Here is an 18,608-nt window from a genome sequence, read left to right as displayed (position 1 = left end):
ATGGCCTGGAAAGGAGGAAGGAAGCCAGGAGCAAGTGGCTGACTCGGACAAGTCTAGTACAGGGCGAAGCACAATTTGAGGAGGTCCATAAGACTACACAAGCAACTTTGAGAAGAGCAAAGAGGAAATATATAAAGGAAATAATCACTGAAGCAGAAACAAACTTCAGAGGTCAAAAAACTGGGGAAATGTTTCTGAAGGCGGTCAACAGTAGATCACATCTTCAGTCTCCGGCAGATCACTGAGAGATGGGTGAATATGGTAAAGATCTGCATATTTTATTCGTTGAATTTAAGAACGCTTTTGGTTGTATACATCGCAAGAGCCTGCTCAGCTGTTTCAGGGAGTTTGGCATGGCAGAGAAACTCATCAATCTGATAAAGATGTGTCTGAACGAAACACGTGCAAGGGTGAAGATGAGAAATGGCGCAATTGAGGAGTATGAAATTGTGACAAGACTTATGCAAGGAGATGTTTTGTCCCCTATCCTGTTCAGCTTTGTCCCTCGAGAAGATCGTACGTGAGACCTTCCAAGAGAACGAAGAAACTGAAATCGAAGAAAGAGACTGTCCTACTTATCCTATGCAGACGACATCTGTTTACTCTCTAGGTCTGAAGAGGAGTTGGAGCTAATGATCAGCGCACTAAAGGAGGCTGCCGACAAATTTGGGCTAAACATAAACGAAGCGAAGGCAGAGTAGCTCGTTATGACGCGCGGTCAGAGTCAGACCGCTGGTCATCTACAATCACTGCACGTGGGAGGCCAGTCCTACAGGAGAGAGCACGAATTTAAACACCTAGGGGCACTTTTCACTGAGAACTCGTCATGTGAAGCAGAGATCAATGCCAGAATACAAGCAGGAAACCGACCTTACTACGGCCTAGCACAACTGCTCCAGTCCAGACACCTCTCCAGACAGTTCAAGATTCGACTATACAAAACCCTGATCCATCCATTTGTTCTATTTGGCTGTGAGATATGGAGTATCTGGAAACAGGACTTCCATAAGCTCCTCGTTTTTGAGAGAAAACTGCTTCGGAAGATCTTCGGTCTGGTTCTGGATGCAGACACAGGGGAACGGAGGAGCTTCAAGAACTATATGAGCAGCCCAACATAGCAGGAACTGTCAAAGACAAATGAATGCAGTGGGCGGCCATGTGGCCCAGGTGGAAGATCACAGATGGCCTCAGAAGCTCCTGAATTTCACACCGACAGGAAAGAGACTCCCAGGGAGACCCAAGAAGCGTTGGAGCAATGGCCTCCATGAAGATTCAAACCAAGCATCAGTAGATGTAGACGGATGGCGGATAGAAACAATGGACAGAATACAATGGAGGAGGAAACTTGTAGCAGCGTTCGGTCCACTGGGCTTGATAACGTAGAAGAAGAAAAGGAAAAATTCCATTAGTTGGTGAAGCATTAGATCTTTCAGGTAAAAGTGAGCTTACTATATAGGAACAAATATTTGGTACTCTATTGAAAACACCTCGAAAATCGGAAGAGCTATTATTTTTTAGAGAACATAATTTTCTTTCTTTCAGGAGGAAAAGTTGGCGATACATTCATATGATTGAATTTTGTGAAAGTTACATTTTTAACATACTGCTGTGATGTTGCTCTTGAGCTGTTTGTCCCTATGCTTTCTACTATATTTTAGAAACGATTAGTAAATGCACTTTTCACCTGTGACTCCTCATTTATAGCCCTTCCATTCAGTTCAGTAGTGCTGTTTTGTTGTTATGTGGCTGGTTATCCTGCCTGTTGCTTCACTAAATTCCATATTGGCTTAAGTCTTTTGTGAGCATTACTGATTTCTGACGTTGCGTGCATGTACTTTGATTTTTTAATAAACTTCCTACGTAATTTTGAGTATTTTTTGTAGTGTGTAACTAGTGCGGAATCCCTACTTGTTCTCTCCAAAAGAAAAATTTCCCTTCTCTTTTCACAAGATACTTTAATCCCTGGCTTTTAGTGTCCTTTCTGACTGGCTTATGCTGAAAGCTACTTTCAAATAATGATACGAATTCATCATGGAATATAGTCACTGTTTTGTTACCATTTGGTTCATTGTAAATTACATCCGATGTCATCTTTTGTAAACTATTCTTAAAGACATTTGTCCTGTAGTTATTAATTATTCTAAAGCCATTAATTATTCTAACTGGTGTAAATTGAGGAGGAGCGATACTGTCAGGCGCTATGTTATTTACCCTAACTAACTGTGCATAATGATCAGAGACAACATTTGTTACTGAGTAAACAGTTTTTTTTCTCGCTTTGAGCTTCATCAAAGAAAACATTGTCACTTACGGTCCTATTGTCTTTACCCACCCTTGTTGGAAAGTTAATTACTGTAACAAATTGTAGGATCCTCCGAATACTTCAGAAAATCTACATTTAATCACCACAGAACATAAATACTTCAAAATTCCTAGTGGCGATGAATGTTGTTGTGGTTGTGGTCTTCAGCGCAGAGACTGGTTTGATGCAGCTCTCCACACTATTTTATCCTGTGCAAACCTCTTCATCTCCGACTAACTACTGCAACGAACATCCTTCTGAATCTGCTTAGTGTATTCATCCCTAGATCTCACTTTATGGTTTTTACCCTCCACGCTTCCCTACAACACTAAATTGGTGATCCCTTGATGCCTCAGAACATGTCCTACCAACCGGTCCATTCTTCTAGTCATGTCGTGCCACAAATTCATCTTCTCCCCAATTCTATTCAGTAGTTCCAAATTAGTTACGTGATCTACCCATCTAATCTTCAGCATTCGTCTGCGGCACCACATTTCGAAAGCTTCTATTCTCTTATTATCTAAAATATTTCTTGTCCATGTTTCACGTCCATACGTGACTACACTCCACACAAATACTTTCAGAAAAGGCTTCCTGACACTTAAATCTGTACGCGATTCTTCAGAAACGCTTTCCCTGCCATTGCCAGTCTCCATTTTATATCCTCTCTACTTCGACGGTCATCAGTTGTTTTGCTACCCAAACAGCAAAACTCATTTACTACTTTAAGTGAATCATTTCCTACACTAATTCCCCCAGCGTCACCTCGTTTAATTCGACTACATTCCATTATCCTTGTTTTGATTTTGTTGATGTTCATCTTATATCCTCTCTTCAAGGCGCTGTCCATTCAGTTGGACTGCTCTTGCAGGTCCTTTGCTGCCGATAAACGTGCTATAGGCAGCAAAGTGCTAAAAACGTAGGTTTGCCTTTCCTTAATCTGTCTGAACTTGCATTCGGGAGTACGATGGTTCAATCCCGCATCCGGCCATCCTGATTTAGGTTTTCCGTGATTTCCCTAAATGGCTACAGGTAAATGCTGGGATGGTTCCTTTGAAAGGGCTCGACCAACTTCCTTCCGCGTCCTTCTCTAATCCGGTGATACCGATGACCTCGATGTCTGCTCTCTTCCCCTCAAAAAACAACCTAACCCTTAATTCATCTTCTAACCTCAGTCGTAGGGTCAGTATTGCCTCCGTGTGCCAACATTTGTACGGATTACAAACTGATCTTCCTCGAGGTCGGCATCTACTAGTTCTTCCATTCGTATGCAAAGCACTTGGGTTGGTATTTTGCAGTGCCGATGTATACACAGTATACAATGTACACACAGTTGCAATTAAAAACGAACTACATCTTGGGTTGTCGGGTGTTCTGCCGGATATCAGCGTCGTACTTGCACGATATTTCGGTCACGTAGCTCGTAACCTTCATCAGGTGCGACCTGAGACTGCTCCTCGAGTGGACCTGGTCCAGTATTTATGCCTATGGCCTTCTCCCTCCACCAACGGCTGCAGGCGCTTCCTCTGTGGTCCGCGCCCATTCTCTGCGACCTGCTGGAGCGTTGCTGCTCCGTTTTCCGTCCCCTGCGGTTCTAGGTGTTCCCTCTGCGGTCCGCACCCACCAAACCCGCTCCTGGGGGTTTCGTCTACGGTCTGGGGTACCAAGCGTGCCCCCTACGATCCGCGCCCGCTCACCACGACCTGTTGGAGCGTTGCCGCTCCGTTACGCGACCAAAGGCCGAAGGAGTAGCAGTCGCTGAGATGTGCAGCCGCCAGAAGGACGTACCTGCGCTTGCTAGCGACGCGAAGGGTGTGGCAGATCGCGCTTGCGCCGTCGGCGGCCCCATCTGGCCTCCCACTTATGACGACCATTGCTATGGCTATGGATTTGATGGCCACAGCTCCGGAAACTTTGAAGACAGCTCTGTCTGCTCCGCTCCCCGATTCTGAAGATGAGAGCTCCACCGCCCCTCGGCCCCGCGGACGAAGCAGGAAACAGAAGAGGAGGGTAACAGCCGCGACGTCCGCTGTTCGCAGCTCGCCGATCGAGAAGAGGGCCACGCAAGATTTCGCCCCTGACGCTGATGGTTTTGTCCCGGCCCGGCGCACTGCAAGCCGCATGCAGTCATCGACGACGCTTCCAACTGCCGTCGCCAACTCATTCGACGCGCTCGCTGACGCGCCGGACCTGCTGCCGCGCGATCCTGCGCCGAAGAAAGACTCCCATCTTCCGCCGGTGGTGCTCCAGTTTCGGTCGCCCTATGGGCAACTGCAGAAGTTGTTGCTCAGCTGGACAACGGCCGTGTATACTGTGAAGCCTGCCGGACGAGACCTGTACAGGGTCACACTCCGAACTGCTGACGACTATCGCCGGGTCACTCAGGAGGCGTCTGAGCGTGGTATCCCGTTCTATACCCACGCTTCCGCACCTGACAAAGTCTTGAAGATTGTCATCCGGGACCTCCCATTCAACATGGAAGCCAATCACCTACATCGCGAACTCGCTGACCTGGGCTTCTACATACGGGCAGTCGTGAAGATGAAGTCGCCTAAATCACGCGATGATATGCCGCTCTTCCTGGTCATCTGCTCCGACACAGTGGAGAACCGCAAACTCTACCAACTGATGCGGGTCGCCGACGTTCCGGTTCAGACCGAAGATCTTCGCTCCAGGAGAGGCCCTGTGCAGTGCTTTCGCTGACAGGGGATCAATCACGTCGCGCGCCAATGCTCTATGCCGGACAGATGTGTTAAATGCGCCGGCGCCCACCCAGGAAGTGCGTGCCCCCGTCTGCCCACCGAGAAGCCGACATGTGCACTCTATGGCGGTGCTCACGTGGCCAGCTATCGTGGGTGTGAGGTGTGGAAGCGTGCCATCGCTCGCCAACGTGGCCAAACACCAGCGCCGCGTCCGAAGAAGCCAGCAACGAGACGGCCCGGCGTCTCTTTCGCTGCGGCAACGTCAGGGACGCCCCTCCGCCGTCCCTGCTGCGTCGGCTCCTCCTGCTCCTGCCCCATCCGAGGCAGTGCCGACGCCTGAGGCTCCTGCGCCTCCACCACAGCTGCTAGTGGCGGACCCGGGTACTGCCTCTCCCGGGACGTCTGCAGGACCGCGCTCCGCCAATTGCCGGCGCGGGGGTACCCAGCGCTCAGCACCGTCAGTCGAGCAGCCCCAGGTGGACTCTCACAGCGAGTCAGCCACGCCTCCCCCTTCCAGCGACGGGGCCGCGCCCGGCTGCCTCCACTGCTGACCTGGCCAACCTCGTCGCGCAGCTCACTGCCTTGGTGACCAGTGTTACGAAGTTGATTGAAGTCCTGTCGCAGCAACTCACCGCTGCAGTGCCGATGGCCTCTCCAGCCCCGACCGCTGTCAAGACTCACCAGCTGCACCGTGGGCAGCGTTAGAGGGCTCACGGTCGTAGCGTGAAATGCCAACGGCGTCCGCACTCAAGCTGGCTAACTTCGCCATTTTCTTCGAGACGAAGCCGTTGACGTCTGCCTTATCAACGAAACCCATCTGAAACCTGGGGTCGACGTCAGGGCGGCCAACTACTCCAGCTATCGCACCGATCGACTGACGGCGGGTGGTGGGACAGCCGTTTACGTCCGCAATGGCATTCGTCATCACGTGATACAACTTCCACCACTGGCAACCCTGGAGGCCACTGGTGTCGTCGTTCACACCTCGGCGGGCGCCATCACGTTCGTCGCTGCCTATTGACCGCCGTCTCGTCCACTGGACCCTGCTGACATCGATGCTCTGCTCTCCTTGAGGGGGCAGGTGTTCGTCGCCGGGGACTTCAATAGTAAACATGTCTCCTGGAACTCCAGGATCACCAATGCCGCTGCCTGCTCCGGGTAGCGGAACGCCACCGTGCGCTTGTGGTGGGGCTGTACAACCCGACAATCTTCCCTGCTCGTGGCCTCTCGGATATAATCGACATCGCGGTCGTCAAGGGCATCCCTCATGAGATCACCGCCACGAAGAGGACGGCACTGTCTTCTGATCATGCCCCAGTGGTTTGTGATATCGACTTAGACGCCCTCCAACAGCCCAGGAGAGGCATCTCACTTGCTGGCATCGACTGGGGCAGGTTTCAAGCAGCCGTGACGGACTCACTCGCCGCCGCGCCACGCCCTGCGGAAGCTGGAGCGGGCGCAGCACTTCTGCCCTTTGCGGCAACCACGATCGACGCTGCCGCTATAGCAACGCCGCCCCGACCTCGAACTCCGCCTGACTACTCCCGCCAGCTGCCGCCGGACATCACTGAGAAGAACCGGGTCTACCGGGAGTGGCAGCGGACAAGAAATGCCGACACCAAGCGCCTCCTCAACAGGATGCGGCGGAACATCCGGGCCGCCATTGACAACCATCGCAATCGCGACTGGAATAACAAGGTCGCCACCCTCTATCTTGACGACGGCACGGCCTGGCAGTCGACGAAGCATTTCCTACGCTGCACTCAACGTATCCCTCCGCTGCTGGTCCATGTTCAGGTTGTCTGCGAACCAGCTGCGAAGGCTGATGCTCTCGCAGACGTCTTTGAGGCTGAAGACCCGACCGACGCTGTCCACGACGACCTGGTTGCTGACCGGCTCCCACGCTACTTGGAGGCACGCGATGACGTTGACGTCATTGAAGAGACGACGGCGGAGGAGGTGTCGTCCATCCTGCGTGCCCTGAACCCCAGGAAAGCTGCGGGCCCAGACGAGGTTTCCAACGTCCTACTCCAGAAGTTGCCGCCGGTGGCTGTCACTCATCTCGCCGACGTCTTTAATGTAATCCTCCTGTCCTGCAGTTTTCCTCAGTCCTGGCAGCATGCAGAGATCGTGGCGATTCCGAAGATGGGGAAGGATCTGCGTCAGCCCGCGAACTACAGACCTATTAGTTTACTGCCGGCCGTCTCCAAGGTCTTTGAAAGGGTGTACATCAGGCGGCTGCAGCGCCACGTTGACGAGGAAGGCCTCCTGCCCGAAGAGCAGTTCGGCTTTCGCAGGGGCCACTCGGCCGTTCACCAACTCCTACGGCTAGTGGAAGATGCGTTCGTCGCCCTCGAGCAGCGCGAGTTCTTCGGCGCGGTGTTCCTGGACGTGTCGCGTGCTTTCGACAGTGTGTGGCACCGCGGCCTCTTGTTCAAACTTTTTGAACTTGAGGTCCCGACGTCGCACGTCCGTTTGATCCATTCATATCTTGCCGACAGGACCTTGCATGTGCGGGCTGCGCATGGCTTGTCCTCCGTCCGCCGCATCAACGCCGGTGTGCCACAGGGCTCGGTCTTGGGACCACTCCTGTACTCGCTGTACACTTCTGATGCGCCGAAAATCGACCGTGTGCGGCTCGCACTGTACGTGGATGACACGGCTCTATATACGAGGAGCCTCAATGCCGCCGTCATGCGCCGCCGTCTGCAGCTCGCCGTTGACACCCTGGCAGGCTAGGCCGTCAAGTGGCGTCTACAATTCAATGGGGCCAAGACGCAGTTTCTGATCGTCACCAGGCGACTCGTTCCTGCAGGTCTGCAACCGCTCACCGTCGGTGGCAGCCCTGTCCCGTGGCGTCCCACGGCGCATTACCTCGGCGTCACCATCGACCGCCGACTCACGTGGGTTCCGCACATCCGCGAAGTGAAGGCCAAAGTGCGGAACCGGCTCCGCATCCTGTACCCGGTGCTGAACCCCGGCTCCCGACTACCACCGCGGCTGGGCATCACTCTCTAGAAGGCGCTGCTCCACCCTGTACTCCAATACGCCACCGTCTGGGGGAACGCCACCGACACGAACCTGAAGAAGCTGGAGACACTGCAGAATCGCATCCTTCGGCTGGCATTGCACCTGCCTTACGATTTCCCCATCGCTCATCTTCACGACATCGCGGAAGTACCTCTGCTCTGTGACCTCTTCCAGGCACCTTTTACGAACGTGCTGGCCGGTCACACAACGCTCAAATCCGGACGCAGGGCCGCAAACTGCCGCGGCATCACCCGCTAGCCACACCTGCTAGCTGCATAGCTAGCACTGCAGAACTGTGCCGAAGAGACACCCAAGAAGACAATCGACATGTGAAGACGCATTACATCGGCATGCATGGGAGGCAAAGCACTAACTGCTGCGAACTCCATCGCACATCGGAGGACAAGTTATCTCCGTGCAGATCCACGCGAGGCCGCTCCGTTTTTCGTCCGCTGCGGCTCTGGATGTTCCCTTTGCGGTCCGCGCCCACCAGTCCCATTACTGGGTGTTCCATCTTCGGTCTGGTGCGCCTGGCGATCCGTCAGGGGCTCGTTTTCCATCTCCATGTCTCTGGTTCTTCTGTTTGTGTAGTGTTGCAGCTGCCCCGTTGCTCCTGTAACAATTCCAGAGCCGGATCCCAGGGTCTGCTTAGCTAGTACCCTGTGTCACGGTTCATAAGATTTGTCAGCCATTTTTATTTCTATCGATTCTCTTATAACACTGTCCCAAAATCTGGGTGTTTGTGCTATAATCTTGGTATCCTCATACTTCATGGCATGATCTAGTTCTAGACAGTGTTCAGCAATGGCTGACTTAGTCACCTGTCTTAATCTAGTGCGCCTCTGATGTTCTTTGGACCTGATCTCCACAGTTCTTGTCGTCTGGCCAATGTAGGACATGCCACATTGACAAGGTATATTGTAAATCCTCGGTTTTCGTAACCCCAGGTCGTCTTTGACAGTCCCCCGCAGTCCCCCGATCTTGTTGGATGGACAGAAAATACACTTGATATTGTGTTTACGGAGGATCCTACTGATTTTGGCAGAAATAGAGCCAGCATAGGGCAGATATGCCACATTCTTTGCTCCATCTTGGTCTTCTTCAGGAACCTGTGATATAGTGGATGGTTGGAGCGCCCTCTCAATTTGTCTGTCCGTGTATCCATTCTTGCAGAAAACTGTTTTGAGACGTTCTATCTCTATAGGTAGATTCCCTTGGTCTGACAGGGCACGTGCACTGTGGACAAAAGTCTTCAGAACCCCATTCTTCTGTGCAGGGTGGTGACAGCTGCTGGCCTGCAGATATAAATCAGTGTGTGTTAGTTTCCGGTACACACTGTGGCCAATTGATCCATCTGCTTTCCTCTGGACTAGTACATCCAGAAATGGCAGCTGGCCATTCTTCTCCAGTTCCATGGTGAACTTGATATTAGAGTGGCATGAATTAAGATGTTCAAGAAACTCATTGAGCCTGTCCATCCCATGTGGCCAGATCACGAAGGTGTCATCCACATACCTAAAGAAGCATGTGGGTTTAAATGTGGCTGTCTCCAATGCCCTCTCCCCAAAACACTCCATAAACATGTTGGCAACCACATTAGATCGCCGGGAAAGCCTGAAGAGTTACATCAAAAACGAACTACTTTGCCGCATTAATTCACAAGCGCACACTTATATGTGCTGGTCACTACAAAATTAATTTGTGTCAATGTCTTTGAAGTTGTGTTCCGTCTTAATGTATCTAATGACTACTCCTTTTCCAATGTTACTTCTGCATGAGCATGCTCCAACAGTGTAATCTTTTATATACAACTTATATAACCATGTGATTACGTGGTGCTCAAACGTGCATAGGATAACTATATTTTCAGAGCTTTCTAAGTTTTCCAAATGGACAAGAAGCTCTTATACCTTACTACTCAATCCTCTAATATTATCATGAAATAAGATAAACTTACTTTTCTGTACATAATTTCGCTTCCTTCCAGCAGAGCATCGTGCCAAATGGAATTTTCTGCAAGCACTTCAGTGTATGATACTATACTCCTCGAAATGGAAAAAAGAACACATTGACATCGGTGTGTCAGACCCACCATACTTGCTCCGGACACTGCGAGAGGGCTATACAAGCAATGATCACACACACGGCACAGCGGACACACCAGGAACCGCGGTGTTGGCCGTCGAATGGCGCTAGCTGCGCAGCATTTGTGCATCGCCGCCGTCAGTGTCAGCCAGTTTACCGTGGCATACGGAGCTCCATCGCAGTCTTTAACACTGGTAGCATGCCGCGACAGCGTGGACGTGAACCGTATGTGCAGTTGACGGACTTTGAGCGAGGGCGTATAGTGGGCAGGCGGGAGGCCGGGTGGACGTACCGCCGAATTGCTCAACACGTGGGGCGTGAGGTCTCCACAGTACATCGATGTTGTCGCCAGTGGTCGGCGGAAGGTGCACGTGCCCGTCGACCTGGGACCGGATCGCAGCGACGCACGGATGCACGCCAAGACCGTAGGATCCTATGCAGTGCCGTAGGGGACCGCACCGCCACTTCCCACCAAATTAGGGACACTGTTGCTTCTGGGGTACCGGTGAGGACCATTCGCAACCGTCTCCATTAAAGCTGAGCTACGGTCCCGCACACCGTTAGGCCGTCTTCCGCTCACGCCCCAACATAGTGCAGCCCGCCTCCAGTGGTGTTGCGACAAGCGTGAATGGAGGGACGAATGGAGACATGTCGTCTTCAGCGATGAGAGTCGCTTCTGCCTTGGTGCCAATGATGGTCGTATGCGTGTTTGGCGCCGTGCAGGTGAGCGCCACAATCAGGACTGCATACGACCGAGGCACACAGGGCCAACAACCCGGCATCATGGTGTGGGGAGCGATCTCCTACACTGGTCTTACACCTCTGGTGATCGTCGAGGGGACACTGAATAGTGCACGGTACATCCAAACCGTCATCGAACCCATCGTTCTACCATTCCTAGACCGGCAAGGGAACTTGCTGTTCCAACAGGCCAATGCATGTCCTCATGTATCCCGTGCCACCCAACGTGCTCTAGAAGGTGTAAGTCAACTACCCTGGCCAGCAAGATCTCCGGATCTGTCCCCCATTGAGCATGTTTGGGACTGGCTGAAGCGTCGTCTCACGCGGTCTGCACGTCCAGCACGAACGCTGGTCCAACTGAGGCGCTAGGTGGAATTGGCATGGCAAGCCGTTCCACAGGACTACATTCAGCATCTCTACGATCGTCTCCATGGGAGAATAGCAGCCTGCATTGCTGCGAAAGGTGGATATGCACTGTACTAGTGCCGACATTGTGCATGCTCTGTTGCCTGTGTCTATGTGCCTGTGGTTCTGTCAGTGTGATCATGTGATGTATCTGACCCCAGGAATGTGTCAATAAAGTTTCCCCTTCCTGGGACAATGAATTCACGGTGTTCTTATTTCAATTTCCAGGAGTGTATTTACAGTGTTGGGGCCATTTCCTGCAATTCCCCTAAGATCCTAGACTGAAGATCCAATACGTCCAATCTCCAATAGCATGAATAGCGCATATCATGATTTGGCCCGATTTCTACACGAAACTTTGAAAAAATCCTTCGTTTTCGAAAATAATTATTCCGTTCCTAACAGCCACGTTTTGGTAAAAATTTTAAAAAGATAGTATGCAGTTCAGACACCAAGCTTTTTTCCTTAGATATTAAAAATCTTTATACTAATGTCCCGGTACATGAGACGCTCATCATTGTGGAAGAAAACTTACGTCAATTTAAAAAAGACCTATCAGATGAACAGATTACCGTTTTTATGAATCTCATTAAAGTCGTTGTCAAGTACAACTACTTTGAATTCAACGGACAACTGTACCAGCAGTCTGATGGGCTCGCAATGGGCAACGCTTTAGCCGGCATCCTTGCCGACATCTTTATCAATTCCTTGGAAAAAAGCTGTTTAACCGTGTATCAGCCGCTTCACTAGGTATCCTTTCTTACACAAGATACGTTGATGAAATTTTAGTCATCTATAACGGACCCGCCGATAGAATTGATCATATATTTAAACTTTTCAACGACCTCCATGAAAAAATTTCTTTGACTATTGAACTCGAAAACGATAACCGCCAATTAAATTATTTAGACTTGACGGTTACAATAAAAGACAATAACATTACTTTCAATATTTTTCGAAAAGAAACGTATACTGACCAATTCGTGCCTGCTTCCTCTTTTCATTCACGGTCACAAAAAATGGCCTTTTTTCACTCTGCCATCCACCGAGCTACCTCCATAACACTTTTAACAGAAAAGTTTAATGAGGAGATTAATGTACTTGAAACCATAGTAGTCAATAATGAATATACGCCTAACATAGTGGACGATATCGTAATATAGAAAACTGCAAGAACTACCACGCTCAACACCTCATGCACTGAAATTAACCCAAAAAACGTTTTTCTATTCCTTTCATAGGACCGATTTCCTTATCAGATTCAGCGCATGCATCGCAACAAGTACAGGGTGTTTCAAAAATGACCGGTATATTTGAAACGGCAATACAAACTAAACGAGCACCGATAGAAATACACCGTTTGTTGCAATATGCTTGGGACAACAGTACATTTTCAGGCAGACAAACTTTCGAAATTACAATAGTTACAATTGTCAACAACAGATGGCGCTGCAGTCTGGGAAACTCTATAGTACGATATTTTCCACATATCCACCATGCGTAGCAATAATATGGCGTAGTCTCTGAATGAAATTACCCGAAACCTTTGACAACGTGTCTGGCGGAATGGCTTCACATGCAGATGAGATGTACTGCTTCAGCTGTTCAATTGTTTCTGGATTCTGGCGGTACACCTGGGCTTTCAAGTGTCCCCACACAAAGAAGTCACAGGGGTTCATGTCTGGCGAATAGGGAGGCCAATCCACGCCGCCTCCTGTATGTTTCGGATAGCCCAAAGCAATCACACGATCATCGAAATATTCATTCAGGAAGTTAAAGACGTCGGCCGTGCGATGTGGCCGGGCACCATCTTGCATAAACCACGAGGTGTTCGCAGTGTCGTCTAAGGCAGTTTGTACCGCCACAAATTCAGAAGAATGTCCAGATAGCGTGATGCAGTAATCGTTTCGGATCTGAAAAATGGGCCAATGATTCCTTTGGAAGAAATGGCGGCCCAGACCAGTACTTTTTGAGGATGCAGGGACGATGGGACTGCAACATGGGGCTTTTCGGTTCCCCATATGCGCCAGTTCTGTTTATTGACAAAGCCGTCCAGGTAAAAATAAGCTTCGTCAGTAAACCAAATGCTGCCCACATGCATATCGCCGTCATCAATCCTGTGCACTATATCGTTAGCGAATGTCTCTCGTGCAGCAATGGTAGCGGCGCTGAGGGGTTGCCGCGTTTGAATTTTGTATGGATGGAGGTGTAAACTCTGGCGTATGAGACGATACGTGGACGTTGGCGTTATTTGGACCGCAGCTACAACACGGCGAACGGAAACCCGAGGCCGCTGTTGGATCACCTGCTGCACTAGCTGCGCGTAGCCCTCTGTGGTTGCCGTACGTGGTCGCCCTACCTTTCCAGCACGTTCATCCATCACATTCCCAGTCCGTCGAAATTTTTCAAACAGATCCTTTATTGTATCGCTTTTCGGTCCTTTGGTTACATTAAACCTCCGTTGAAAACTTCGTCTTGTTGCAACAACACTGTGTTCTAGGCGGTAGAATTCCAACACCAGAAAAATCCTCTGTTCTAAGGAATAAACCATGTTGTCCACAGCACACTTGCACGTTGTGAACAGCACACGCTTACAGCAGAAAGACGACGTACAGAATGGCGCACCAACAGAATGCGTTGTCTTCTATATCTTTCACATCTCTTGCAGAGCCATCTGTTGTTGAAAATTGTAACTACTGTAATTTCGAAAGTTTGTCCGTCTGAAAATGTACTGTTGTCCCAAGCATATTGCAACAAACAGTGTATTTCTATCGCTGCTCGTTTAGTTTTTATTCCCGTTTCAAATATACCGGTCATTTTTGAAACACCCTGTACAACTGCAATGCTGCCTTCTCTACTAATAATAATCTAAAAAGAAACTTCATTCACAATTTGAAATCCATTCGCTCCCCTACGAAAAGTTCTGGCGTTTATAAGATGATCTGCGATACCTGCTCCTCCTATTATATAGGACAAACTGGACGTGCTTTCACCATCAGATATAAAGAACATCTTTTGAGAAAGAAGGTCACCAGTCCCCTAAATTCATCCTTTACCGACCATCTCTTAATTACTGGACACGTGCCTAAAGCCATAGGCGATAACAATATTGTGCATACCGAAAAGAAGGGGCGTAGGTTAGATGTCTTAGAGGAATTGGAGATTTTCAAACATCTCACTCGTCATGATGGCCTCATTCTCAACGAACAGCTGCAGCTGCGAAACAAAAACTTTTTTGACTGTATAAAGCCATTGCTTGATCTTTTATTCAGATTTCTTCATGCAGTTTACCGAAATGTTGTTTTCCTGTCACATCTTTGCTGTTTTCTTGTATGTCATAACTAACGTTGTTTACGTTACAAAATGTATCTCTATTTAAAGCAGATAAATATGTAACTTCATCCTGTTATTATTAATGCTTACGTTATGCCTGAATCAGCTGCATCACAATTTCATGTGCCTAATTTTGCATGTACAGTAGCCTAGTTGTTTCTGCGGCTACTAGATGGCGCTCGCAGCAACACCATGTTTACTTGCCCGCACTTGTTGCAACCCTTGTTCACAGTACGAGCAGTCCTTAGCGGCTCGCCATCTCACAACTGTTCAAGACGTCGCCTTTCCGGCTTAGATCTTTTTTAATATGTGACTTGTAAGCACTGCACCTTTCGAGTCAGTATAAACTTTAATTTTATTAATGTACGATATACCTAATATGTTTTAGAACAGTTAGTCTAATTCTGAAGACAACGCTCACAGTAGCGTCGAAACCAGGTCAATTTTGACTTAATATTTGTGACCGAGGGCTTATTTGTTACAATATAGCTCTGTACTGTTATGGGGTGTGTGCAGTTAGAGTGATATGGGACCCTTGATACGTCTAGATACGATTCTAACAGGTGACACGTACCTAAGCATCGTGTCTGATCACCTGCAGCCATTCACGTCCATTGTGCATTCCGACGTACGTGGCCAAATCCAGCGCGACATCCCTCACATCCAGAATTGCCACAGAGTGGCTCGAGGAACACACTCCTGTGTTTAAACACATCCGCTGGCCACCAACCTCCCCAGACACGAACATTGTTGAACATATCTGAGATGCCTTACAATTTGCTGTTGAGGAGATATCTCCATCCCTTTGTACTCTTGCGGCTTTGTGGACAGGCCTGCAGGATTCATGATGTCATTTCCGTCCAGGACTACTACAGACACTAGTAGAGTCCACGCCACGTCGTGTTGTGACACTTGTACACTTGTACACATTTGCTGTGGCCCTACACGATATGAGGTAGTTGCAGCAGTTTCTTTGGCTCTTCTTCTAAACTTGAGCTGCTATCACAGGGATAGGATTGCGGGAGGCAATTACACTTCTATTTAATCAACATATAAACGTGCTGGATGTCTTTCCCTCCTCCCACGTGAAGCCCACTCCAGCAGTGCACCCAGTTGTTCAGGCCCTGTATCTGGCTGAGTCAGTGCTGCAGGAATCACCAGCCACAGCGTTCCAGTATATGCTATGGTCATGGCACCTACCATTTTAAACTATGGAGGGGGAGATGTAGCTTCAGCAGTGGCCAAGCCTCAGAGAAGGGGATTAGGAGCCACTTTCCCCTGACCAGACACACTTGTGAGTGGTTGAGTGGAGCAACAGTTCTCAGTGCTATATGTACATCTCCAACACCGGTCCACCCCACAGACTTCTCTAACCAGGCTGGCCGGCCGCAGCAGGGAGCAGGTACACAGTCAATCAACATTGAAAAAGAGTCAGAGAAGCATGAAGCATTTTTGGATTTTTGGAAAACGGTGAGAGAGTTTCAGGGATAACAATCTTTCTCACGTAGGGGTGCACAGCTTTCAGCGATTTGCTTGAATGCACTGATTCGCGTTACCGAAAGAAATACTACATTTTGGTCAGATGTGTATATCTCGAAGTCTGTAGTTTTAATAAACCAATTGTTAATGGTGAGAATGTAGAAAAGCTGGTTTATTTTGATTTATACTCGTACGGAATACATCTTTATTTTGCATAGATCTTGCATACGTCTGTGACGTTATCATCACGTTCACTGTGTTCAATGCTATTTGTGTTACTCATGTTGTTTACTTGTTTTAATCTTCATATATTTGTGCACGTCTCGTCTAATGTACATATGTGACATTATCATCACATTTATTGAATTCAGTGTTATTTGTGTTACTTTTTTGATCTTCATTTATTTGTGCATGTCTTGTCTTGGGTATAGATGTGACATTATCCTCAAGTCCAATGTAACAGTGTTCTTCATGAAGTTTATTTGTACGGAAATTTATTTACCTGTACATGTCTTGCACCTCTATACTAAGGGTATAGATGTGACATTATCTTCAAGTCCAATGTAACAGTGTTCTTCATGAAGTTTATTTGTACGGAAATTTATTTACCTGTACATGTCTTGCACCTCTATACTAAGGGCAGCCATATGTGTAAATGGTCGATTGTGTTTGACATGCTAGGGCACGACTGACCACAGTATCCCACATCAGTGAATGAAGTGTAAGTGTAACTCTTAGGGAGTGAAAATTTTTGTTTTCCTTGAAGTGAGTGCACGACGGGCCAAGTGAACATAGATGGCCACTTAGCCATGGCTTTCAACTATCTGCATCAGAAGCTTAATAGTAATGACACGGAGCTGTGTAATATGTCTGACAGCGGCCACTTTCGGCGAGGCGCCGGGAGCAGTCGAACCGGACGCCCTGGGGAGAGCCCCTGGTTGCAGTCATTCTGCAAGCTCACAGCAGGAAGCCGGGCCGGTTCGCCCGCGCCTCGCACGATGGAGGACACGATGGGAAAGGCCTGTCTGACAACGAGAAGTGTGCCGTGGCGAGGACTGATGGACATCCACGGCCATTAGGACCGAATGCCAAGAATGTGTACTCGAAAGCATCAGAGTTTCTTCTGGCTGGGTGGCACTCATTTTATCTGCCTTAGAAAGCAGGAATGTGCCGACATTTCCAGCACCCCACAGGCACAGCGAGGAGGGAACACAAAGCGCAGGGAATTGGCGCAAGGAGGCGTCTGAAAGAGGTCAGTGTTCTTCCGAAGACGTTTTTCTCGACAGTGAGGACATTCCTCATAACTCACGGATGCCAGCAGATTTTGAGATGGTGCCCAAACATGACTCCGTCCAGGACTCACGCAAAGAGAGCGGTTATAAAGAAGTGTTGTGTAGCCGCTCGGCCAACAGCCTCGGAATGCAGGAAAAAGTCTTAAGAAGGTAAAATCGTGAGAAAGATGCCAATTCACGAGGCACACGACAGCCCACGCCAGATAAAAAATTTGCACCCCGCACACAGAGGCGTCGCGATTAAAATGTGACCTGTCATTGGGCTGCAGTGAAAATTTCGTTCGTCAATGACAACGCCGAAAGGAAGAATATTACGAAGAGGAGTTGAGCTGAGATATGGATGAGTAGCGCGAAAGGGAAGTTGTAGAGACACTGCAGAAGCGAGAGGACATGGGCGTTTTCCACCATTGCCAACATCCGCCTTCCGACGCCGTGAAAGTACAGCTTCAGCCACTTGGCAGACAACGCGCAGACAACACGGAGATCGTACCTGGGACCCGCCGCAACGACAGTCGAATCGCGCAGCACAGCTCGCAGCCAACAGCAGTATACGACGAACGGTAACGAAGAATAGTGAGACGATTCGTTCCCTCCTCCTTCCTCTTAATAACTGAGTCGTGTCTACGCCCAATGAAATCGGCCCTGAGATTTATAATTTTGTTTTGGTTTGTGTAAACAGCACGACAACATACACATTTCTTTCATGTTTTGATCACATAAGGAATCCTTTACATTAAAACATGAACCCCTTAATTTTTTTAATTTCTCGAGATCAGTAAATTTTTGGCTACCAGCGTGAGGCCACCTCATTGGTAATTTTCATGGTATCTGATGTCACAAAATAGTTTCTCGACTTCACAACATTTTTGTCTCCCGACTTGGGGCGAAATCATTGGTACTGTTAACGGTATATAATGTCACAAAATAATTTCACGAGATCACGACAAGATGTAGGTGTAGACGTAGATGAAGAAAAAACTTGACAGCCTGTCAATTATATATGGACACTTGTTTAAGTATCAAGTTACCCTCACGAGTTACCATATCACGTGTTTTTTGTCGTATTTTGTAATACGGATGATGAAAACGTTACAAAGGAACGTGGAAATCTGAATGAAAAACGTCTGTGTTATATGCTAATGGTTTATTAGTATCCAAAGTCTGTATTTAAATGATTAACAGAGTTAGACAATGTCATTTCACTATTATAGACAGCCACGTAAAGTGTTAGCAACAAGT

General features: G+C 48.7%; 1 protein-coding gene across 1 annotated transcript; it reads left to right on the top strand.

Annotated features, from left to right (window-relative positions):
• Positions 1-4,180: 4,180 nt before the first annotated feature.
• On the top strand, positions 4,181-5,555 carry LOC126281843 (translation initiation factor IF-2-like). Its single transcript, XM_049981093.1, has 2 exons — positions 4,181-4,703; positions 5,050-5,555. The coding sequence occupies exons 1-2, from the start codon at positions 4,181-4,183 to the stop codon at positions 5,553-5,555; spliced, it is 1,029 nt and encodes a 342-aa protein (XP_049837050.1).
• Positions 5,556-18,608: the final 13,053 nt, after the last annotated feature.

The sequence above is a fragment of the Schistocerca gregaria genome, chromosome 7, assembly GCF_023897955.1.
Source record: "Schistocerca gregaria isolate iqSchGreg1 chromosome 7, iqSchGreg1.2, whole genome shotgun sequence".
Lineage (NCBI taxonomy): Eukaryota > Metazoa > Arthropoda > Insecta > Orthoptera > Acrididae > Schistocerca > Schistocerca gregaria.
The sequence above is the reverse complement of the archived record's forward strand: the minus strand, read 5'-3'. Positions and strand labels throughout refer to the sequence as shown.

Coding starts and splice junctions, on each gene's coding strand:
- LOC126281843 (XM_049981093.1), top strand. CDS start 4,181: ATGGCTATGGATTTGATGGCCACAGCTCCGGAAACTTTGAAGACAGCT. Junction 4,704..5,049: donor TCAGGAGGCGTCTGAGCGTG/GTATCCCGTTCT, acceptor TATGCCGGACAG/ATGTGTTAAATGCGCCGGCG.